The sequence below is a fragment of the Mytilus galloprovincialis genome, chromosome 14, assembly GCF_965363235.1.
Source record: "Mytilus galloprovincialis chromosome 14, xbMytGall1.hap1.1, whole genome shotgun sequence".
Classification (NCBI taxonomy): domain Eukaryota; kingdom Metazoa; phylum Mollusca; class Bivalvia; order Mytilida; family Mytilidae; genus Mytilus; species Mytilus galloprovincialis.
The window spans coordinates 20,541,221-20,567,942 of record NC_134851.1 but is presented as its reverse complement, the minus strand read 5'-3'; the positions used below and the strand labels follow the sequence as shown (position 1 = coordinate 20,567,942).

At 31.5% G+C, this 26,722-nt stretch overlaps 2 protein-coding genes across 2 annotated transcripts; one reads left to right on the top strand and one right to left on the bottom strand.

Annotated features, from left to right (window-relative positions):
- Positions 1–1,698: 1,698 nt before the first annotated feature.
- On the bottom strand, positions 1,699–18,957 carry LOC143058884 (uncharacterized). The gene is made up of 9 exons (XM_076232356.1): positions 18,825–18,957; positions 17,147–17,220; positions 15,943–16,055; positions 13,877–13,967; positions 13,171–13,240; positions 10,833–11,519; positions 9,944–10,071; positions 5,663–5,821; positions 1,699–1,873 (listed from the first exon to the last, which is right to left on the bottom strand). The coding sequence occupies exons 2-9, from the start codon at positions 17,194–17,196 to the stop codon at positions 1,759–1,761; spliced, it is 1,413 nt and encodes a 470-aa protein (XP_076088471.1). The 5' UTR covers positions 17,197–17,220; positions 18,825–18,957; the 3' UTR covers positions 1,699–1,758.
- Positions 18,958–19,124: 167 nt separating this feature from the next.
- On the top strand, positions 19,125–25,347 carry LOC143058885 (death-associated protein 1-like). The gene is made up of 4 exons (XM_076232357.1): positions 19,125–19,281; positions 23,206–23,308; positions 24,514–24,571; positions 24,996–25,347. Exons 1-4 carry the CDS (start codon positions 19,230–19,232, stop codon positions 25,110–25,112), a joined length of 330 nt encoding a protein of 109 aa, XP_076088472.1. The 5' UTR covers positions 19,125–19,229; the 3' UTR covers positions 25,113–25,347.
- Positions 25,348–26,722: the final 1,375 nt, after the last annotated feature.

Genomic DNA, 26,722 nt, shown 5'->3' with positions numbered 1-26,722 from the left:
TATGAGATTGAACCAGATTCTTCATAAATTCATCTTTTTTCCAAAAAGAAAATCGTGGAAAAACTTCCCAAATCTTTTAATAATAAAAGTATAAATATTATTTACATATACTTAAAGGACCTAATCTGGTGAAGTTCTGTATAAGTGTATTCTGCTTTTAATTGCTTGTGTACACATGTTTCATATGAATATGCTGCTCTTTTCCTGGTATACTGTATGTGCTGTGTCTGTACTGATATCTTATGATATTTATTGGTGGTATGTATTGTATTTGTATCTGCTGCTCTTCTATGATTTATTTTGTTATGTTATTGTATATTAAAGGGGCAATAGATGTCAAATTCATGTTCACTGATTTGACTAAAATTATTATATTTGATTTATAACAATGTAAAACATTTATTCAAACTATCAAAAGCCTAAAATAAACAATTTGTAGGGCATAGGCACGTTAATTTGTGTATTTTAGTCTAGACCTCATCTATTAAATTAACTATCCAGTTGACCTCTGATGACCAAATAAGTGATGTAAACATAAATATAGATATGAAAAAGATTAAGCAACTTGTGCAATTGGATTTTTCTAGGTCTGTTTAATTTCATATTATAGATTAAAAATATATACATGTTTATCATTGTTTTTACATTTATAAAAATGATTTTTTTGTGGATCAAATCAGCCAATCAAATGATTAGCTTTGTTTCTCTTCAATGTTGACTTTCTTTTCTTTTAAATACCTTTACACGCACAATGCATGCGTTATCGATCTTTAGCTAAGGGGTTAAATTGTAGTTCACATGAATAGCGATTCAATGTGTCTTAGCTTATTTTAATAAAATTTAACCATATTGGCTGCTAAAAGTGAAATTTTTTTATGCCCCACCTACGATAGTAGAGGGGCATTATGTTTTCTGGTCTGTGGCTCCGTTTGTTCGTTCGTTCGTCCGTCCGTTCGTTCGTCCATCCGTTCGTTCGTTTGTTCGTCCTGCTTCAGGTTAAAGTTTTTGGTCAAGGTAGTTTTTGATGAAGCTGAAGTCAAATCAACTTGAAACTTAGTACACTTGTTGCTTATGATATGATCTTTCTAATTTTAATGCCAAATTAGACTTTTGACCCCAATTTCACGGTCCACTGAACAAAAAAAATGAACATGGGAGTTTCAGGTTAAAGTTTTTGGTCAAGGTAGTTTTTGATGAAATTGAAGCCCAATCAACTTGAAACTTAGTACACATGTTCCCTATAGTATGATCTTTCTTATTTTAATGCCAAATTAGATATTTACCCAATTTCACGGTCCATGGAACATGGAAAATTATAGTGCAAGTGGGGCATCCTTGTACTTTGGACACATTCTTGTTTTCACTATTTCACTTTCATTATTGATTGAACAAAAATATTCACATTTTGGATTTTTTATATATCTTGTAGCTAGTGCCACTTTTATTGGTTTAAGGGGTATAAGCTATGATTTAGACTAAAATTTCATATATGATTACATTTATTAAAAGAGGAATTTTATAAGCAGTCAGAAAGAAAAAATTGAAATTTTGAACTAAATTATATGATAAAAGGAGATATGAAACAGCAACCATTAGACAAAAAACACAATAGTGTGACATCCAAGCAAAATGGTAAGTTATAAATCATCCTGTTTCTATATTAGTTGTGAATATTAAAACTAGAAAGAAAATATCCTATACATGTATATTTACATTTATTACAAATTTCATTAGGGTAAAATCAAAACTTTATTTATACTATTTCTTTAAGAAATTTTTGTCCATTTCCGCTTTTGTCCTCTGTAAATTATATCTGTTTCTTTTTATTCTATCTTCTACTGAACTCTGTTCTGCATGAGTGGACATCATTGAGCTGGAACATAAAACAAAGTTGTTTATTAAATTAAGCAAACAGCTGTTAGAATGTAAACCTACAAAGCAAAGAAATACATATTTGTTTTAACAAGAATGTGTCCACAGTACACGGATGCCCCACTCACACTATCATTTTCTATGTTTAGTGGACCGTGAAATTGGAATAAATTCTCTTATTTTGCATTAAAATTAGAATGATCTTATCAAAGGGAACATGTATACTAAGTTTCAAGTTGATTGGACTTTTACTTTATCAAAAACTACCTTGACCAAAAACTTTAACCTGAAATTTGCACTATCATTTTCTAGGTTCAGTGAACCGTAAAATTGGGGTCAAAACTCTAATTTGGCATTTAAATAAGATCATATCATAGGGCACATGTATACTAAGTTTCAAGTTGATTGGACTTCAACTTCATCAAAAACTACCTTGACCAAAAACTTTAACCTGAAGCGGGACAGACAGACGAACGAACGAACAGACGGACGGACGGACGGACGAACAGACGCACAAACCAGAAAACATAATGCCCCTCTACTATCGTAGGTGGGGCATAATAAAAAATTAAAAGATTGATTCCTGGTTGCTAAATGTCCAGTGGAAACAAGGGTAAAACTTAATGCCCTCTCTACTACAGCATGGGCATAAAAATTAAAAAAAGAATTTGTTCAGTTTGTAAATGAGTAAGAGTTTATGTACCAATTCAAACCTATTGAAACTTTGTTTTCTTTGACACTACATGCAAAAACTGCAAATTCAGCAACTATTCCATTTATAAAGGGACATAACTCGAGAACACTGAAAGAAACACCATTCAAATTCAATTCCGGCATTAGCACTGTGTCTAAACCACACCGGCAGAATTTGATCGGACTCGATGGTATCTAACATCCGGCACAATGACGGAACATCAATAGACAGAAGAAAGATAGGTTTCTCCTTATTTTCTTATTTTTTTAATGATATCGAAGAATATATATACATAAACAACTATTTTCTATTGTGATATGCAATATTTTCTACAACCGTTCTATATTAACGGAGAAATAAGTCAAAATGCATGTCAAAATGACGAATTGAGTGAACCTTGCCTCGAAATTGTTTAATTTCTCTTTAAATTGTTCACATTGTACGGAAAGAAAGGTACGGGAAGATAGATACTGACACAGAGATTGCAAAACTAGTCATTATGAGCATCTCAATACTTGTATTTATGTGTATGGAACGAAAGAAATAGGTCATGTCAAATAAAAATACACCGGTTTCGTCATTGTTGTTTACTACACAACACCCGGTTTCGTCTATATATATCACCCGGTTTTTTATATTTTTTTAAAACCAACAATTAATGAAAAGCAACGTTAACACGGATCTGAACATTGTCTTTCGAAAGAAATTAAATATATATGTATTATAAAGTAAACTTGGCGTGTTTACATTTATTTACATAGGTAATTATAGTACTACACATTTTCCTAATGAAAGTCGTATCCGTTATTTCACTGATCTTCAAACTAATTTTAAATGGAATATAAATACTCAATAGCAAACACTGATATCTAATTATTTTTTTAACATTAACATTATGATATTTTTTTTATATAGGTTTTGAGATACATCGCAGTATGTGACCCCCCCTTTTTTTTTTTACAAAGAAAACCTAATTAACGCTTAAAAAACAAAATTTAAAACATCACCATAAAGTATGCAGAAGTTAAGATTTATATTACTAAGAAGTGTGTAAAGTTTGATGCAATAATGATAAATCATTTTGAGATATGGCGCGACATGTTAACAAAAAACACACTCCTGTTTTACTTACAAAGTTCTGTAACTCAAAAAGATTTAATTTGATTTTCACTAAAAGGTTTACAAATCGTGTGACCATTTCAAGAAATAACTGTGTTAAGTTTCATGAAAACTAGATAAGCTCAAGTTACGGTGCGACATGTTTACGCTGGACATAAAGATAGACGGATAGCTAGACGGACGGACCGAATGACTGATAGATGGAGGAACGGACGGATGGAAGGACGGACGGACAGACGGGTGTATACAATAACACGTCCTGTCAAAATTGGGACGGGCGTGAAAAAACGCAAAGAAATGAAAAAAAAAAATCGTAATTAAAGGTCAATAAGTTTTATTAGGATATCGGCCAAGTCGATTTATTTGTATATTTGTCTGCCTTATCATTTTCCTATATAACTTTTATATATATTTGAGAAAAATGTATAGAAATCGATAAAAAGAACTTGATATTCGGCATTTATTATAATAAACATAATCCAACTCACATAATCCGATTTCCCGGGTGTCCCTGTTTTCTCATTTCTTACAATATTTTAATTCGGTATACACTTTATAAGATAAGTGGCGAATCTAGATGACGTATAGGTTGCACGCCCCGACCCCACCTTCGGTTGCCAAAACTATATTGATTCCTGTATTTAACGATTTTGTAAAGCAAAAAATAATCAAAATATTGTTCGACTCGCTACGCTCGGCGGTATGTAAAGGTTGTTCGAAATACGCCCACTTTGAAATAAACTGAATCCGTCTGTCCGTATATATTGTCAAAATATATTGACCAACGTCAGTGTACGATCATCATAACACAATGGCGACAGTACAGACTCGGTTTTTTTAATAATGTTAACAAAATAATTATTATTGAATTTTATCGATGACCTGAGACTATTATACTAATTTGTACATAGCAGTATAGTTACAATTAGTGATAAATAAATTTTATTTTAATGCATGGTAGTTGTAATCCTACATTCATTTTCTATGTCGATTATGCATGCATATACGTTTGTCTTATTATCAACGTTTATCCTTAAGAAGATTTATTTTTAACGATGGTAGAAAAGATTACATACATGGAATGATTAGATTACTTATAAAGGTGTCCATTCTTTTGTGCGAGAAAATCACATATCAATTGTGTGTTTCGATTTTTAAGACCGTAAACTTCAATTTCAAGTTTAAACATGTTCAACATATTTTCCCATAACTCATATAGAAAACGCATATTTAGAGAGCTTTAATCTCAATATGCTGTTAAAGAAGTTCGGAATGCAAAGTAAAATTAAAATATTTGTGTTCTATAAGAGTAGGAATTTGCTTATTATTTATTTGAATCTGAGACTCATATTAATAATAAGCCGCTGTCCGGTGAACGAACTTGTTTTCGAACGACCCACAAAACTCATTTTGAACGCTGAAGTTAAATAATCAATTATAATGTAATGCGATTATGATTTTTTTTATTTGACCAAACCGGGTTATGCATTTTGAAATCTACGACGAAACCGGGTTGTATACATTGACGAAACCGGCCAGTTCCATTTTGACATGACCCATTTCTTTCATTCCATACACAGAGTTACAATTATTGAGATGCCCATAATAACTAAATTTGCAATCTCCGTGTCAATATCTATCTTCCCGTACCTTTCTTTCCGTACAATGTGAACAATTTAAAGAGAAATTAAACAATTTCGAGGCAAGGTTCACTCAATTCGTCATTTTGACGTGCATTTTTACTTATTTTTCCATTAATATAGAACGGTTGTAGAAAATATTGCATATCACAATAGAAAATAGTTGTATGTGTATTTATATTCTTCGATATCATAAAAAAAATAAGAAAATAAGGAGAAACCTAGCTTTCTTCTGTCTATTAATTTTCCGTCATTGTGCCGGATGTTAGATACCATCGAGTCCGAACAAATTTTGCCGGTGTGGTTTAGACACAGTGATTAGTAATGTATCACTTACTTTAAGAATCCTTTTTCATGTGATTTTGATCTTGCTTCCTTTTCTCTTTTCTCGTCCTCATTATATCTCTTCACGTTCTTCGTCCTATTATCATCTCTCCATTTAACATTATCCATCATTTCCTCTAACTTTTTCTTCTTCTCTTCTTCTGTAAGTTTTCTAAACATAAAAATCAAAAAATTAGGTCATGCATCACTGTGATATATAAAAATGTGTCCATATTACACAGATGGCTCACTCGTACTATCATTTTCTATGAATAGACTGATGAATGAATGCAAAGACCAAAAACCATTATGCCCCTAGGTGGGAACCCTTTTTGGTTAGTGTATATATGTAGATTATGTTTTGAAGACTGTTATTTTTCTTTTTTTTCTTTTTAGCCATTATATTTTCTTTCTCTCTTCCACTTTATATTTAAATTGTGACAAAATATTCCTGCAATAATTATGAAATAAAATTAATTTGAAAATCAAAATTAGCCATCTGTGCCTAAGGCACGGGGGAGGGGAGGGGTAACTTCCTATTATTGGGTATACGGGGATGTGCCAAAAATATGGGTCATAATTTTGCGAGATTTTATATAAAAATGACCCTCCTTTTTAATGACATCCTATATTAAAATGCATTTACGTTTGATAACTGTATATTGATTTGGGGTATGATCTACATATCATATAAAATATATGTGCACCAAACGATGTCAATTCATATATAAAAACTTAAGGGTAGCTGGTATATTTATGAATTATGAGTGATGATGAGTTAGTGCTTACATAAGCATAGGTCATATTTTAAATATTGTATATAAGTATAGATCATTCTTTCTTAAATATTTATATAACTATAGGTACTGAATTTCTGTGAATGTTATATTAAAATGGGTACGTTTTTTTAGGCAAAAATGGCACAACCCTACCAAAAAAATATCAAAGTTACCCCCCTGTGGCCTAAGGTGCAGCCAAAGGCAAATGTGTGATGGCATGTTCCAAAGTCTGTTAAAGTAATAAACTGTTGAAACAGAGCTCAAGATAATATCATATATCTTGCCTATTTGCAGAAAATTTAAAAAAAGACATTCTGAATGCTGAAGGACAACAACATTTCTTATTAATTCAAAGTAACTGGACCTTAGCTGGCCCATGACCTAGGGGTCAGGTCCTGGAAATAGTCAACAAACAGATATGTAATGATTTTAGGGCAGCTTAATTTTGTGTATCATTGATGTATTACAAGTGGTTCTTATCAGACAGAGTCAGGCAGAAACCTTAACAATTGTTGACGTGGTCAGCAACTATTAAACAATTAACATCTCACTAATCATGCTAATGGTGAAACTTTAATTTGATGTTAAAAAAAATGCAATTAAGCACTTTCAATCATATGATGAAACATGAATTCCACTGTCAAAATGAATAACAGATTGGATCAGAGTGAAGGAGGCTCCAGGGTATAAAAATTTCAGAAAAAAATTAAACATTTTTTTTTTTCAGTACAAATTTAATTTATTACTTTATTAGCTGTTACTTTATCATATGGTACAAAAATCATCCAGAAAAATCAATTCATTTTGGCCCCAGATGACTTTTAACATTTGAAACATGAAACATTTAATTTCACTAAAGGCTTCACATGAGGCATGATAGTACAACAATATAACAAATAAGATATAATGCATGAAAAAACATTTTTACAAATGCATGAATAAGTAGGAAGGTAAATATCATTTGTAAATTGACATTCTAATTTTACAGAACTTGGCTACGCCAACAAGAACAAATTTATCTTTGCTGTTCATTAAATTAGAGAAACTCATAGTATTTTCAACTTTGCAAATATAAATGTATATATATATCACTGAAAAATCTCAAAATTATCTCCCTTTGATGAAAAATGCCATTTTTTGGCATTATAATTGTAATATCTTTTTTAACTCATCAGTGACCTATATTTTTATTATTATTTTCAAATAAGCTGTACTAAAACTAAACTATTGTAAAATTTGAGCGATTTCTGTATTTTAGTTCTTTTTTTATTTTGATACCTTTTTTTCTCCTACTAGTTCAACAGAAAATAAGTACCTTTACAAAAATGTATGCTTCTTTTGAAGGCAAATTGTGAGCTAAAATGAACTGTGACCCAATTTTTTTATTTTATTTTTATTTTGAGCATAAGATAAAGTTCATTTATAGAAAAATATATAGCGAAATCCTATATTAAAAATAAACCAGATGCTCCGCAGGGCGTAGCTTTATACGACCGCAGAGGTTGAACCCTGAACAGTTGGGGCAAGTATGGACACAACATTCAAGGTGGATTCAGCTCTAAATTTGGATTGTGATTAAATAGTTGACACAGCATAGGTTTCTGACACAGAATGAATGTGTTCTAATGAACTTAAAATTTTTGTTTTCTCTTAGAGCAATTCACTATGCTGCTGAATATTAATCCTCTCAAAAAAATGTTTGAAGAAATTTTCTTTTTTATTTATGAAATTTCAAATGAGAAAAATTGAACCCAATTTTTTTAATCACATCCCCCTTTCCCTTATTCCAAAACTAATCTCAATTAAAATTTCTAATGGAGTTTGCAACAATAACTACTCATTTAAATACATCATAAAATATTAAGATGTAAAAAAACTGCTTGTTATCACTGAATGGTAAAGATTATTTTAATTTATCAGTTGGTAGTAAAAAGTGAATATACATTGTATATTGTATATAACAAAGATTTAAGTTGATTTTGGACAAAGAAAGATAACTCCAATTAAAAAAAAATCTTGCTATTGCACAATATTTTGCAATTAGATATTTCTTGCTTACTATTCTGGACAAAGAAAGATAACTCTAATTAAAAAAAATTTGCTATTTCACAATATTGTGCAATTAGATATTTCTTACCATTGCGCAATACTGTGCAATTGAAAAGACTTGCTATTGCACAATACTTAATATAATAATTTTAGATCCTGATTTGGACCAACTTGAAAACTGGGCCCATAATAAAAAATCTAGGTACATTTTTGGATTCAGCATATCAAAGAACCCAAAGATTTCAATTTTTGTTAAAATCAGACTAAGTTTAATTTTGGACCCTTTGGACTTTAGTGTAGACCAATTTGAAAACAGGACCAAAAATGAAGAATCTACATACACAGTTAGATTTGGTATATCAAAGAACCCCATTTATTCAATTTTTGATGAAATCAAACAAAGTTTATTTTTGGACCCCGATTTGGACCAACTTGAAAACTGGGCCAATAATCAAGAATCTAAGTACATTTTTAGATTTAGCATATCAAAGAACCTAACTGATTCATTTTTTGTCAAAATCAAACTAAGTTTAATTTTAATCAAACTAAGTTTAATTTTGGACCCTTTGGACCTTAATGTAGACCAATTAGAAAACGGGACCAAAAGTTAAGAATCTACATACACAGTCATGACAGTTAGATTCCGCATATCAAAGAACCCCAAGTATTCAATTTTGATGAAATCAAACAAAGTTTAATTTTGGACCCTTTGGGCCCCTTATTCTGTTGGGACCAAAACTCCCAAAATCAATACCAACCTTCCTTTTATGGTCATAAACCTTGTGTTTAAATTTCATAGATTTCTATTTACTTATACTAACGTTATGGTGCGAAAACCAAGAAAAATGCTTATTTGGGTCCCTTTTTGGCCCCTAATTCCTAAACTGTTGGGACCTAAACTCCCAAAATCAATACCAACCTTCCTTTTGTAGTCATTAACATTGTGTTTAAATTTCATTGATTTCTATTTACTTAAACTAAAGTTATTGTGCGAAAACCAAGAATAATGCTTATTTGGGCCCTTTTTTGGCCCCTAATTCCTAAACTGTTGAAACCAAAACTCCCAAAATCAATCCCAACCGTTCTTTTGTGGTCATAAACCTTGTGTCAAAATTTCATAGATTTCTATTAACTTAAACTAAAGTTATAGTGCGAAAACCAGGAAAATGCTTATTTGGGCCCTTTTTGGCCCCTAATTCCTAAAATGTTGGGACCAAAACTCCCAAAATCAATACCAACCTTCCTTTTGTGGTCATAAACCTTGTGTTAAAATTTCATAGATTTCCATTCACTTTTACTAAAGTTAGAGTGCGAAAACTAAAAGTATTCGGACGACGACGACGACGACGCAGACGACGACGCCAACGTGATAGCAATATACGACGAAAATTTTTTCAAATTTTGCGGTCGTATAAAAATGATTTATACATTTGTACCCGGGCAGAAGGGATATTGAGTAACCATACCTTGGCTTAAAATCAGCTTTATTATATGTTGATTTGGGTTTTTGGACTGGTGATCTAGATCTGTGTTTCTTTGGAGATCTTGATCTCTTTCTTTTAGCTGCTTCATCATCTGGTGTCTGCTTCAGTTTCTTAAATCATATCATTAAACATTTTATTCAAGATACTGATAGTGTAAAATTATCAGATTGTTTAAGGAACAGACTAGTACCTGAAAAAAAGACTTTTCTGAATATAGGGAAAACTAAATAATGGAATTTTAAAATAGAATATAACCAGATAGACTTTAAAATGTGCTATTAGAAAATGGGGTCAATCTACATGTAGTTCAATGTTATTACCTAAATATTTTGTATTAAAAAGAAACTATTCTTTATTAACAAATTAACAGACACATTTGAACACACTAAAATCACCCCTATACTGCATTTACTATTAGCAACAACAAATCTTTTGTTGACCTCTTTGTCAAATTTATTTGTATGTTTGTTTCAATTTTTAAGCCAGCTGTGTTGTATATTTATGTTGTCTGTTTTGGCTGCTATATCACAAGTATCCTTATTATTGTCACTTTATAACTAATTATGCCCATTTAAGAGTTCAAGTTGCTCAACAAATATTGTCAATAACCCAACTTTACAACTCTCAAACAAGTGGAATGTTTAGCTAGCTATAAAACCAGGTGTAACCAACATTTTCTTGACAAAATGCTTGTATCAAGTCAGGAATATGACAGTTGTTTTTTTTCATTCTTCTACCGTTGGTTGATATACATGTAGTTGAGGGTTTTATTTTATCAGGTTTTATCGACCAACCCCTCTATGAAATTACCTAGGAGTTCCATATTTTTGGTAATACTATTTTGTAATAAATTTCCTAATTCTCCACTTACTATAAGTCCATATTTTCTTGCAACAGGAACAACTTTCTCCTCTCCTGACCCTGAATCATGTCGCTTTCTGATTGGCTCTTCTTCAGATTCTGAATCTCTAACCTTATCATGACCTTTATGCTTTTTATGTCTATCTGTATTATCTTTTTGTCTGTGACTGAATTCATTGTCTTTTGTATGTTTTTCATGTTTATAACTGTCTCTGTGCTTTTCAGCTTTGTTATGACGATGATGAGAAAGTCTTGATGAATCTTCATCAGAAGAGTCATGTCTGTGTTTTCTTTTATGACGAGGGTCATCATCCGATGAAGAATCATGTCTATGTTTCCTACTTTCTGATTTTCTATCTCTGTCCATTCTTCTATTGTCTTTTCTATCACTGTTTGAACTTCGATAATTTTCTTGTTTGTACTTCATTCTGCTGTCAAAATGTTTCTCTGAATCTGATTCATGTCTGTGTTTACTTTCATAATCATCATGGTCCTTGCTGTGCTTGTGTTTGTGTTTTCTAGAATGTCTTGATGAAGAATCTTCTTCATCTGAATCATCACTACTCTTCTTTTTATGCTTTTTATTCTTTTTGTGAGATTTCTCTTTCTGACTGAGAATTGATAGGTACATGCTGATCAGTTCATCGTCAGAATCTGATTTATCTTTCTTTTTAGATTTCTTCTTTCTATCTTCAAGCTTTAAAAACAGAACATTTACAATTAGAAAACTTTAATATTATTCTAATGTTGGGATATTTGTGTTAATAGACCGTCAGAGTGACAGCAAACTAGATTTTTTAACATTTATTTGTGTCCTTGCATTTTTCAATAACACAAGGACCATAACTCCTGAATGGTAAAAGTGAAAATAATCAATATTAAACTTAACATCCATTTTGTCACCAGTAACAATATATTGAAATTTGAAAAGTTTTGGTTGAACAGTTCATGAGTAAAAGCATGAACATGACTGGAAAGACCATTTTTCAATCTTTCAAGAACCATAACTCCTGAACGGTGAAAGTGATATTTGTCAATATCAAACATGACCTCCATTTTGTCATTCATTTCAAAATTTGAAAAGGTATGGATCAGAAGTAAATTTACGGTCAATGTTTGGCAGCAGTACATCCAGGGTTTCCCCTGGGTCAATTATTTTTTTCGCCACCTCTTTCGCCAAAACAATATATTTTTCGCCACGTAACATAAATATATTTTTCGCTTAAAATTTACCTTTTTTTCTAGTCCCCCCCCCCCCCCCCACTTCCCTTAAAAAAGATGATTTCGCGCCATTGTGTCTATAATTATTCTCTCAAACTTATTTTAGAGTCTACATTTTAATGAATAAACACTAAAGATTTACTGTAAAAAAACAGATTTTTTTTTAACTTAAGGGAAAAATATTCATTGTATTTTAAACAACTTTTCTAAATGAGGGGCCACTATACTTTTAATAATAAAGAAGATATAAGTCTTGGAATATAACAAAATTCATGGACATGTTTTGATCATATAATACCAGTATAGTTCGTTGGGAAAGTTTCTTTAAAAGAAAAATACTGATGTGCCCTTTTGTACTAGCTAAGAAGTGTTTTTTACAACAAAACAAAAGCTTTTAACACATGAAATTGATCCCTCATTTCATGTGTAGTCATTACATTGAAGGGTTACTCTCATTCGAGGGATTGTTCCCAACCTTTTGGACAGTTTTCTTTCCTTGACCATCGTAAATGAAAAAGTTGGAGACGTAATTTTATGCTTGAAACACGTGTGTCACGACTTTACAGTAGTCGAGTAGACTCCCTAAGCAATTACCTATATTAAAGTCAAAGGATAATTAAAGTTTTAAATCGGAGATTTTTCTTGCTTTTGAACATTTTTCGTCACAACAACAGCTTTCTTTTCTAAACTATCTTTAATAGGAGAGGAGACGTCAAAAGCTAGCTTCAAACACGTGCGTCGCAAAGTGGTAAATAGATTATGTATGTGACATTTAGCGGAAGTCATTTAACCATATCATTTTTTCAAACAATACAATCAACACCTTTATTTCGATAGCTATAAAATGCAATCAGCTGATTATTGATTTTCTGTCCAAATCTTAATGAGGTCAAGGTGAATTCCGAGTATTGTCTGATCGGGTAAAGTCCGAGAAACTCGAAAAAAGTAAATAAACAAGATGGAGGAAATAAATCGTTATAAATATTTCTTTCGCCAAAGAATTTTTTATCGCCACAATTATTATTTTTTCGCAAATTGCGACAATGGCGACCGCCAGCGAAAACCCTGAGTACATCACCACAAAATTAACCGATTTTACCAGTGGAAATCTTGTTAAAAAATCATACCTGTTTCTGTAATCTTTTCATTTTCATTGGATTGTCTAAAAGTCTTCTCTTCACATCTTCTTCTTTTTGCCTAAAAAAGGACAGAATTACTAAATGCCAATACTGTAAATTCATAAATGTTTGCATCTATTTATTACTGTGCTGTTGAATAATGGAAAAAACCTTGAGGTTAAAAATAACAATTTACAGATTTTTTTGTTATTCTAATTTACAGAAATACTGAAAATATTTGATAGATGCTTTTAAAATTTAAACTTTAATCTTTTACTTTTTATTTGATTTTGATTGACCTTAAAGCAGCATGATAATTTGTTAAAAGTTATCTCCCCAGCAACTCTTTTCTTGTGTTATCAGTTATTTCCCCTGCAACTTTTTTCTTATGCTATCAGTTATTTCCCCCGCAACTCTTTTCTTATGTTATCAGTTATATCCCCCACAACTCTTTTCTTATGTTATCAGTTATTTCCCCACAACTTTTTTCTTATGTTATCAGTTATTTCCCCCGCAACTCTTTTCCTATTTTATCAGTTATTTCGCCCAGAACTCTTTTCTTGTGATAATAGTTAGCTCCCCTGCAACTATTGATCCTTTTTAGATAGAATCTGTTAACAACAACAGATAATGCATGAAAAACTACTGACCACCATCCATTTAAAGATTACCATTATGTACAATTACATTTAACTTTGAACAGTTATTCACCAACCTGATTGCAAATAATGGATCTTCTCTTGCCTTAGCAGCCATGTCCAAGGCAATGTTAGCTTGTATACGCTCTGCAAATATTGCAACATCATCTGAAAGTGAAAATAAAATAATAAATGTAAAACAATGACATGAAAAGGTAACCTGGTAACTGTTCAAACTTCATATTGCAAATATTGTTCTTAAGAGACTATCATATCTGCAGGAGCTTGTATTTACAAGATGACATACTTTAACTTAAGAATGGTTCGTGTGCATTTTAATTATTGAAACTTCCATCCAAAAACAAAACTATCAGGAAATGCCACAAGCAATTATTGCTATCAAAAATAACAAGAGGCTGTCACAACGACAGCAAACCGGATTTATTAACATTTATTTGTGTCCTGGCAATATCACAAGAACCAAAATCATCAATATCAAATTTGACCTCCATTTTGTCATAAGTATCAACATATTAAAATTTGAAAAGCTAAGATTGAATGGTTCGTGAGTAAATGCAACAATGTGAATGGAAACACCATTTTACGATCTTTCAAGAACCATAACTCCTGAACTGTAAAAGTCAAAATCGTCATTATTGAACTTGACCTCTATTTTGTCATCAGTAACAACATATTAAAATTTGACAAGCTTTGGTTGAATGGTTCATGAGAAAATGCACGGACACGACTGGAAACACCATTTTTCAATCTTTCAAGAACCATAACTCCTGAACGGTAAAAGTCAAAATCGTCATTATTGAACTTGACCTCCATTTTGTCATCAGTAACAACATATTAAAATTTGGGAAGCTTTAGTAGAACAGTTCATGCGCGTAAATGCACAGACACGACTGGAAACGCCATTTTACGATCTTTCAAGAACCATAACTCCTGAACGGTAAAAGTCAAAATCGTCATTATTGAACTTGACCTCTATTTTGTCATCAGTAACAATATATTAAAATTTGAAAAGCTTTGGTTGAATGGTTCATGAGAAAATGCACGGACACGACTGGAAACACCATTTTTCAATCTTTCAAGAACCATAACTCCTGAATGGTAAAAGTCAAAATCGTCATTATTGAACTTGACCTCCATTTTGTCATCAGTAACAACATATTAAAATTTGGGAAGCTTTGGTAGAACAGTTCATGCGTAAATGCACGGACACGACTGAAAACTCCATTTTTCAATCTTTCAAGAACCATAACTCCTGAACGGTAAAAGTCAAAATCGCCATTATTGAACTTGACCTTCATTTAGTTGTCAGTAACAACATATTAAAATTTTAAAAGCTTTGGTTGAACGGTTCATGAGTTAATGCACGGACAACATTTGATTGCCGCCCGCCCGACCGCCTGGCCGCCGTACATTCCCAAATCAATAACCGACATTTTTGTCACAAAAATCCGGTTAAAAAGGCAAGTTCTAAAAATCTTCATTTCTGTGAAACCTAATGGCTTCAGTAAAATATCTCTTTGCAATACTGGAATAAATAAAAACATATAGCAAAACTTTCCCCTTCTGAAATGTCCTAATGATGTCTTTATTAATCCTTTCATTTACAACATTTTAAAAAAACAAAAAAAAATCTTATTCTATAGTGACGTATGACATGTTCTTGGAATTTCTATTATTGGGTTGATACCATTTTTCATGTGTTTCCACAAACTTAAATTTCAACGAATTTCAAATTTCTATCAGGTTGCAATTGCTGCAGACTTTTGGCAAAGCCACAAAATCATGAACACCAATTTTCCTGGATACCGTACATGATTTTATGTCTTCAAAATCATGTACCTTATCCACAAAATTGGTGTTCATGAAAGTAAATGAATCTACAGAATGCAGACGGCCGTACATTGACCTATGATGGTTTACTTTTTTAAATGTTATTTGGATGGAGAGTTGTCTCATTGGCACTCACATAACATCTTCCTATATCTATTTGTAAAAAAGTCTGGACTCAAAGACAAATATCTACCAAAATATAATTTTCCCTAGATCTTCTAAAATTTGGACACGGGAACAAAAAATCTACAGTAAGGAAAAAATCAAATTTCTAGAAACAGAAAACCCTAACCAGGAGGTTTATCATCTTTTTCAATATGTCTGTCTATTCTTTTTCCGAGAAGATATTCCTCCATTTCTGGCCTGTCTCCCTTGTACATCCATTGTAACTTTTCTTCTGTTTTACTTAAAAGAAACAAAACAATTTATTTTAATCGTAGTGATTTTTTCTATATTCAAACACTATCAAGAAATATATACCTGTAAATTATATTCTAAATCTGAAGGGGACAACCCTTTAAAAAAATTCTGCAATAATGTGAAAAAATGTAATGCATAATCATGATACATTGTGATAATCATGATTTTAATATTTTCAGTGGTAAAAGGTGATTATTACAAACAAATTTAATTGGTATTTTAGAATTCCCATGTTTTTCTTATGTCAGCAATGGTCAGAAGGCATGCCATAATAGTTTTAATATGTAAACCTGCACCAATGAAGCCAAAAGTCATTCTGTATTTGAATTTGGTAAACAGGACTTCAACCCTTGCTTGTACAACCCTTGCTTGTACGTCTTCTGAGTGAGACCTTGGAATTTTGGCCTGCACTGTGTTCAGTGCACCCTAGAACTCTTAGCCAATTAGACATATAACCACATGATAATATTTGGACCCTTATACATTTGTACATGATATTAATATACATGTAGTTACGATAATGTTGTAAGGTCTTTAAAGATGGTATATTTTGGCTTTAATATTGATTCACTTTGTCATTTTGTTGAGTTTCTTTTGTTACCTATTCTGACATTTCACTCTTGCTTCTTTTAAACTTGAGTTTTACTGTAAGTGTTTATTACTGTGTGTTTGTTTTTTCTACATTGGCTTGAGGTATAGAGGGAAGATTGAGATCTCTCAAAACATGTTTATCATGTTTATCCTCACCACATTTTTGCAGGAGCTTCTTGCCTTTGTTAGTCATGTATGATTTTTTATTTTAGTTCATTAACCTATTTTGGAGGTAAGTATGATCATGATGATGTCCATTATCACTGAACTAGTACACATTTTTGTTTAGGGGCCACCTGAAGCATGCCTCTGAGTGCTGGATTTTCTCGCTGTGTTGAAGACCCATTGGTGGCCTTCCAATATTTTCTGCTCTTTGATCAGATTGTTGTCTCTTTAACACATTCCTCATTTCCATTCTCAATTTTATACAAATGTTGAATAATGTCATAAATTTCAAAGATAATCACAACAAAATTGTATCTTACTCTTTATCTCTCATAATTTCTTTAATCCTTTTCTTTTCCTCAGCATCCATAATTCTCCGTTATTTATTACAATCCTGGAAGGTTTTAAAATAAAATATGAAAAAAACAAAAAGTCATAATCAGGTAATTTTACTGTAAAAAAAATATCATGAATAGGGATAATTTTTTTTACAATTAACCATTGTTAACAGTGTTCACAGTGTTTTCAAAATCTTTTTTTAGCTTGAAGTTCATTAGCATCACCAATACTTCAAATCTGACATTTGTTGGACATGTACATGTATTTGCAGACAATTTTCTACACTTATTTTCATATAAGATACATGTGTATGAACATGATGAATATATTGTTTTAATTTGTAGGTTCTGTACATGTGCATGTATGTTATCATGGTTATACATGATATAAATTATTTGTATTTTCTCTCAATTATATATCCTTCTTTTTTTGTTTGTAAAAAAGTTGGTGAGGTATTTTCCTGGCTACAATATGTATTCCATTGAAATGATAAGTTGGATGGATCATAATAAATATATTGATAAGAACAACAACCTTCTACACTTTTTAAATAAATATCATATATAAATGCCATATCTTGTTCGGTACATATAAAAAAAAATCCATTTCTTTAATGATCACCATTCACAACTATCATGACTATAACCTTATTTATACTTTTGGAATTTAGCTGAATATTGTCAGGGAATGACCTTAATTTTGTCTTCCAATAACAATTTGACATCTAGTGTTGCAGTAAGATGTCATAGCAAAAATAGCCTTTTTATAATCATAATTATTTTGACTATCTGAGATCAAGCAACAATCACTTTTTCATTATCAAGATTATAATGTCAATTTAAAAAAAAATAATTGTCAAATCTAATAGGAACTTGTGGTGTGATTTTAAGTAATGGCGTAATGGCAAACAAATTTGCATACAAGTGCACACAACGAGAATAAAAATTAAACTATTGATACACACATGTTTTTCAATTATGTCAATTACTTTGAATGTTTGATTCAATTATAAACATATTTTTCAATTAAACGGTCAAATCGTCTTTACAAATAAACTCATCTTAGATACCATGATTAAAATTTTATATTTACGCCAGACGCACATTTAGTCCACAGGCACTTGTTTCTGTGATTTTTCGTATGGGCAGTCATCAGAGCTCAGACATAAAGAAGTCTGAATTTGCGTTTGACTCATTTCTCCGTTCAGGTCCAACTTTTTACATCAAAAACTTGTTTTTTTATTTAAAACATTTAAATTTTAATGAAATATGGACATTAACAATTAATAAAATTCCAATTTGAAGAAATTCGATCCAATAATAAAAAAGTTATTGCAATTTGAATAATTTTAGTCTTATATTTTCAGGTCCACTTTCAGGTCTTTAGTGTAACCCAGATTTAGCCCATAACGACTGTTGTCGATTTGACAGTGTTACAGATTAACAGTTGGTTAACTTGAATATAAATGAAGCTAAAAATGTATATCAAATGAAGAAACGACTGTGGTCGATTTGACAGTGTGGCCGAAACGACGGCGGTCGAACTAGCAAAATTTGGCCGAAACGTCTTACATCTGAAGTCGAAGAGATCAAAACAGAGTTTGGAGACTCTATCATTCATATAATCACAATATTACTTAGTTGCAGAATCGTTACTTACTTTAAGTTTGTGTGTTTGTGGGTTTTTGACGATTTGATTGTGTTGCTTCCGTTTTTCGTATGCCTTTGGTCTTGATAAATCTGTCCGAGGGTTTCCGAAAGAATGTCTTTTGTATGGAAGACAAGACCCGACGAATCATATTTTTAAAAAATACGCCAAAAATTCATTTTTTTCCGGGAAAAATATGAATTTAAGCTATTTCGTTGAAAAATAATGATAGAATAAAGAAAGGCAGTACAATTCAAACTAAACCAGTATGACAATTCCTTCATCATAACCAAAAATAAACATTCACTAGTGACAGGTACAGCGTGCCATAAGCTGAACCACGTAAACAAAGGTCAAGGCCATATATTGCACGCTTTTGTATTGATACTTCGCATATTTTTTTTCAAAAGCAGAAAAATGTCAGACGCTAGTCAAGATGCAGAACTGAAGGGTGGCCATGCACCTGCAGGTATAAACAGAGGATATAAGTTTACATTTTTTGTCATCCATTAGACTTAACTCGAAATGTTCTCAGCAAACAAACAGCTGCTCAACATGGCAACATTTATTTATTTACAGTGTTTACTCTTAGTGAAACCTGAATTAATGCAAAACTGAAAGAATAATTAAAAAAAAGCTAATAAATTATTGTGTCCTATTAAAGTCAGGCATTAGAATTCTAAATTTTAGTCACATTTATATTGTGGTTGATCATCACAAGGTTTGATAATTATCTCTCTTGAGCAGGGGTACGGTCAAATTGAGAAAAGCAATGTGTTGAGATGACCAATAATGATCTTTTATCGATATTTCACCTATTACTATTATGACGCTGTAAATTTCATAAGGTTCTAGCAATAACTTTTCATACATGTATCACTTGACTCCGCAGAGAAAGGAAATTATCAGTTAGCAAGATCGAAGCCGAAGGAAATTTTTGTAAAAAAGCGATAATACACCTTATTGCTATTTATCCAACATTACTGCACATCACAAAGGTTCCAGATAAAATTTTGATGTCATAATACAAAATATCTGATGCCACAATGGAAAAATTATTGTTGTATAAAATTGAGAATGGAAATGGGGAATGTGTCAAAGAGACAACAACCCGCCCAAATAAAAAACAACAGCAGAAAGTCACCAACAGGTCTTCAATGTAGCGAGAAATTCCCGCACCCGGAGGCGTCCTTCAGCTGGCCCCTAAACAAATATATACTAGTCCAGTGATAATGAACGCCATACTAATTTCCAAATTGTACACAAGAAACTAAAATTAAAATAATACAAGACTAACAAAGGCCAGAGGCTCCTGACTTGGGACAGGCGCAAAAATGCGGCGGGGTTAAACATGTTTGTGAGATCTCAACCCTCCCCCTATACACCTCTAACCAATGTAGTAAAGTAAACGCATAACAATACGCACATTAAAATTCAGTTCAAGAGAAATCCGAGTCTGATGTCAGAAGATGTAACCAAAGAAAATAAACAAAATGACAATAATACATAAATAACAACAGACTACTAGCAGTTAACTGACATGCCAGCTCCAGACTTCAACTAAACTGACTGAAAGATTATGATTTCATCATATGAACATCAGGCACAATCCTTCCCGTTAGGGGTTTAGTATCATACCATCATAACATATATGAGAAGAACATAACCAGGCACAATCCTTCCCGTTAGGGGTTTAGTATCATACCATCATAACATATATGAGAAGAACATAACCCGTGTATGCATGATTGTCAATAAATCAAGCCGCAAAGATAATCTTCACATTTTTCTTAAGGTTATCTTTGTTATTGATCATTAATGTATAAATTGGTCCATTGACTTGCTATCTTTATATATACTTTTATTCAACATGTTCAATGTGCAGTGCTTTCAATAGAAGCCTGTTGCCAGTGAAAATCGGCAGATATTTTATATTTAACCGCCTGGTTATGATATCAGAGATATAAATGGCTTTTTAAAGCAATTGCTTTTATGCTATCGCGTATGGCCATCTTTGTGACCCAGATCAGAGACTCCGCCCATATCAAGCCATAGTATTTTGTTAAACAGGCTCCTGGTCTGTCATTCTTTAACACCTATGTATGTTTTCTAATGCAATACATAGCTTGAAACTTTAAAAAAACGTTAGTGGATTTAAGAAGTTTCAGAATATGTTCTTGTAGATGTATTTTTGTATTTAAAGGGTCAATCGTTTGACTATCAAATAACATAGAAGTCCGAGTGAAAAAAAGTACATTTTTATAACTGCGATTCCGTTTTCCGCCGTTCGTACGATGTTTCAACAAAATATGGATTCATTTCAGTTGTTGATTTAGTATTGAAAATTTAACTGAATTATCTCCTATTAAATACGGTTTTATATGTTTAATTTGTGTTTCTTTAAGAGGTCAGGTGCTCTTGTTCATTCATAAAATTATCGTTCATTCATACATTTATCGTAAAATCAAAATCACTACACAGGTTAATGCGTAGTGTCAAATGATTACCTGTAATCTAAAAATAGACAAACTTTGTTTGCGCAAATAATTTAGCGGAACGAAACCCTTGTTGAAAACAAATAACAATAAGTTCGTTTTCCTTTTCTGTCAAACTCCGTAATATTTATCGATCACCTTACTAATGAAATGGACCCGTCCAAACGTAGTAGATGCCAAGTCGGTCCAGATGAAGAGACATTTCAATTTGGAATTTTCTAGTTACATAGATTGAAAAAAAGTACGTCTTTTTAAATATCATGATCAAAACCAGTGGCGGATCCAGGGGGGGGGTTCCGGGGGTGCGCACCCCCCCTTTATTTTTGCCGATCAATGCATTTGTATCGGGACATATGTTTTGCACCCCCCTTTGCCCTGGGTTCCCTGGGTTAGCACCCCCCCTTTCGAAAATTCCTGCATCCGCCCCTGAAAACTGGGAATGCATAACAAATGTCAGATGAAACCATTATCCTCGTCTTTTCAGTGAACAAGTCTACTACGTTTGTTGACACTCGACGGTCCACCGTGTTAGCAATTTTATTTCACATGTTTTCGAAATATTGAAGATCATTTTTCGCAATGTTTCCTGAAAATTGATAAATGTCAAAACAACGTAGAGCTGTTTGTTCTTGTTCGTATAATAAAATTGAGAATGGAAATGGGGAATGTGTCAAAGAGACAACAACCCGACCATAGAAAAACATACAACAGCAGAAGGTCACCAACAGGTCTTCAATGCAGCGAAAAATTCCCGCACCCGGAGGCGTCCTTCAACTGGCCCTAAACAATACATCAGTGATAACGATTTAATGTCATGTTTGTCTGTGATGACCCCCCCTTTTCGGGATTGCATGAGAATTATAGTTATCTCGTACCCACATGCACTCGTTTCTATCCATAGGAAGGTCGGCTATCCATATAAAACTATTTTGGATAGAAACAAGTGCCTGTGCTCGTACCGCATCAGAAGGACATACATGTATATCAACTGAGCAATAATGTTTGGAACTTAGTTTTAAAAATGATGACAAAGTACCATTATGAAAATATTTTTATTAAGCTGAAATATATATTTATTCTTTACATGTTTATGTCTTGTAAGATATTTTATTTCTTTCCCGTTTTTTAACATTTGCGTCTGGAAAGTTGAAATGTTTTAACTTAATCATTTGTGTTAATGGTTAGATATAAATTGATAATGAAAATTGTTAAAATTAAATCAATAAAGGAAATTATTGCCCAGTTACAAACACTACCAGGGGATAATCCATGATGATTTCTTTTTGAGTTATATGTTTCAGCACATGTATATTTGACCCCAACTTTAGCCTGGTAAACGTGTTGTCTCCTTGTGAAATATAAAACATATTAAAAATGACTTTCTGCTAAAGTTTTTTATTTATATAAAGTTAAAACCTACTTACTTCTAACTAGACAACACTCATGTCAGGTTTAATTATTATATATATGTGGATGAAAAATAAAAGTCCCCAAACATTAACATGACAGCAATTGCTTTTACAGCCTTTAAGGCTTTGATTTCAAAACTACCTGTACCCTTTTTTATTGAGAAAATATGTGTAATTTTCATCAAATTCAGAAATTTAGAATAAACCATGAATTTTTCTGAAACTTCAATTTACAGAGTCAAACCCTGCTTTGAAAAATATGCAAGATCCCTCTTATCCCTTTAAGGCTTTTGTCATTGATGATACATACATAGACCCTCAAATCTGCACATATAGTAATTTTAGGTATGAAAAATGTAGAAATGAATGTTTTTCAGTTTGAATTCGTATTTCTCATGTTTCTTAACATGCCAAATAGTCTACATTAAATCAACATGATCAATGTAATAGAAGTAAATAAATGTATAATAAGTGACTTCTTTTTTACAGTGAAAGTAGGTGGCATGAGAGTTGTTACCCACCAGAAGAATGAAAAAGTTGAAGGTGCCACACCCCCTCCAACAAAAGAGGAAATTGAGGAGTTTGGAGATGGGTCTGTATTCTTTAGGGTTTTCTAGATAAGCATGATTAGGATGTATGTCTGTCATGTCTGTATATTTGATTTCACGTTTGAAACACAAAATTAGTATCAGTGATTTTCTGTACTGAAGACTGTTTGATCTGTGGGATTCAATTCCAGATGCCCATCAGAATTATTGAGAAAATAAAATCACATTTATATCACAGATTTTGTGTCATACTACATGTACAAATATTATTTTGATTATGAATGCGTGCTCTATATTCATGAAGGAATTTAACTTGAATTAATTAAAAACTTGTAACTTGTAAGGAGAGCCAGTTTTAATTTTTTGCATTTTGCATGTTTTGGCAATTTTCATTGTCTGTCATTCATAGATATTTTCAACAGGAACAGTTTGGTCAAAGTCTTTATAAATCATATATGTAGAGTGTTTACTTCAATCTTATGACAGAGACCAACTAATGTTGATGTTAATAGTGAGAATAGAACAAACATGTGTTCAGAGTAAAACAAGCTCTGTCAAACTTTAGGAAAATGCTTCCATCATACATTGATCATGTTGATGATCTCCTTTGAGGTCCCAATTACAATGGCCACTATCATTTACATAAAATTTTACAAAAATATTCTTTAAATTAAAAAGAATTCTGTTGAAATGCAGACACAGATATGAGAGAAGACATTAAGCAATGTTTGGAGATACTTCTCACAAGGCTCAAACTTGAATTTTAATACTATTATTATGCCCATTGTAATGAATTATTAATAGATATATAGGAAGATGTGGTATGAGTGACAATGAGACAACTCTCCATTCAAATAACAATTTATAAAAGTGAACCATTATAGGTCAATGTACAGCCTTCAACACGGAGCCTTGGCTCACACGGAACAACAAGCTATAAAAGGTCCCAAAATTACTAGTGTAAAACCATTCAAACGGGAAAACAAACTGTCTAATCTATATAAAAAAAACGAGAAACGAGAAACACTTATAAATTACATAAACAAACGACAACTACTGTACATCAAAATTTTGACTTAGGACAGATGCAAACATTGCAGCAGGATTAAATGTTTTAATGGTACCAAACCTTCTCCTTTTTTCTGAAAAATAGTATAACATCACAACATAGAAAAACACACGATAAAATATCAATTGGATATTTATACAGTTGACGATTTATCAATATATGGCTGTATTCTTTTTTCAGTGGTCCAAAATCTGATAAACACCATACTTCAGTATTGATATCTGGTGCTTTAAGTAAGGTGAGTAGCCATGAACTTAATAAGACAACATGCACCTAACTGTCATTCAAGAATCAAGTTAAAGAAAATCAATAATTACTATTGGAAAAAAGAAAAGAAAGATCAGAAAAGTCCAGGAAAAACACAAAAATAGTTTGGAAAAAAAATAGTGTTTACATGAAATTGAGAAATTTAAACTTGCAAAAAAACTAATCACTTAACAAAAGTTCCTTGCTTTGTAACATTTAAACACTGTTATATAATATATTATTACTGTTTAACCATTTCAGGGAGACAAAGATTTCCAAAGTAGTTTCTTTTGATACATTTTAATACTGTTAAATATTATTGTGGTTTTGCTATTTCTGGGAGACAAAGTTTCTAAAGTAGTTTATTTTAATACATTTTAACACTTCTATTTATTATTACTTTTTAACTATTTCAGGGAGACAAAGATTTCCCCCCAGAGGCTGTGAAGGCGTATCATGATAAGCCATTGCCAACACATGACAACAGACCAAATCAGAAACCTCAGATTATCCACCAACCAAACAAATATTGAACATACAAAAATAAAACTAATGGAAGAGACATATTTATGATTACGGATATAGAAAACAAAGGATTTGAGTACTAAGGATTTGATTAGAACACTTGTTGATAGAAAAACAATTTGAGTTGTTATGGTGATGGGGAAACTTGAAGACTGTCTCTTTTTTTAGCAAATATAGATATCAGAATTTCAATTATTTGAAAAAAAAAAAAAAAAAATGTTCGGGGGTAATATTAATAATGATTCATCATTTAATCTTAAATTACACTTTTTGGGATTAAGTATGAAGTCTTATAATTAAATTTTTACCAGATAGTTTTTTCTAAAAGTTAAAAATAATGATAAAGCAGCTGTTTAAAAATATTGCATATTTTAGGATTTGGAAGAAATATAGGATTTAGAATGTTAGAAGGAGCATTTATTATTTTTTATTAAAATCATTTAATGTATTTAACTTTTGATTTTGATATTAATCAGTTTATATAAGTGTTCCTATACAAGGATATTATATTGCTTGAAAAACATTTGACACTTTTGTAATTATGAAAAAAATGTGATTTATGAAGTTTTATTTTTTCTTAATCATGTAAAATAGGAAAGAAAAGACAAATGTTGAGCATAATTTTTTTTCTTTTGTGTTAATCAGAGAGATATATCATGTGCATTACAATTATACATATTGTTAAGGTTTTATAAATGTTAATCTTTTTACGCAGATTTGGTGCAAAAGAATACTTTTTTCTTTCTGGTTGTTACGTTTATTTTATTTGCTGTTAATTCTTTAAAAGCTTATTAGCCATACTTTATATGTGCAGTATTTTTTTACAATATATTGAAGCCTGGAGTGTTTCTACTAATGCTTTTTCAAATATATAGTTTGCAAAATTTCAAATTCGCAAAATTTTGTATTAACAAATTACTAAATGAAGAGCTTTCACAAGAATTTAAATTGATGGAAACCACATGCAAGTGACGAATTTAAAAAAGAAATTATATTTAAGTTCACGGAGATTGTTTACTTGAAACTGATTTATTTATATTTTCTTACAAATATTTGTTTCAGGGAATACATTTGTGTGTCGTAAAAATACATTTGCTAAGCATTTTACTTACTGTATACATATTACTTAATAACTGGTCTAGAAACAGTATTTTGATTGTCAAATGAATTTGGTATAAATAAGATGAGAGCTATGTTGAAATTTTAACCATAGTATTTTATACATGTGGTACTCTGTAAATGCAATATAAAAGGTGTTCCAATTTTATATACAACTGGTATCCTTTCTTTATCTTTATTATCTAATTATATATTGCTTGTCAAATTGAATATTCTTACTACATGTCTATAGGATTTTATTCCTTAAAAAATAGGTTTCCAAACGATTATTTCATCTCTTTGGTACCATACATTTTAGAAATGGTTGTGTTTATGAAATATGTAAAAAAAAAAAAAAAAAAAAAAAGGAAATATGCAAAAGTGTTAAGCAAAAAAGGTTTAAAAAGATATCAATTCTTATATTTCATTTTCTGAAAGCAAGAAAAATCATGATCAATTTGGCAAAATTAGTACATGTAAAATCAGTGAACAAAACAGAACTTGTATTTCTAATGGCATG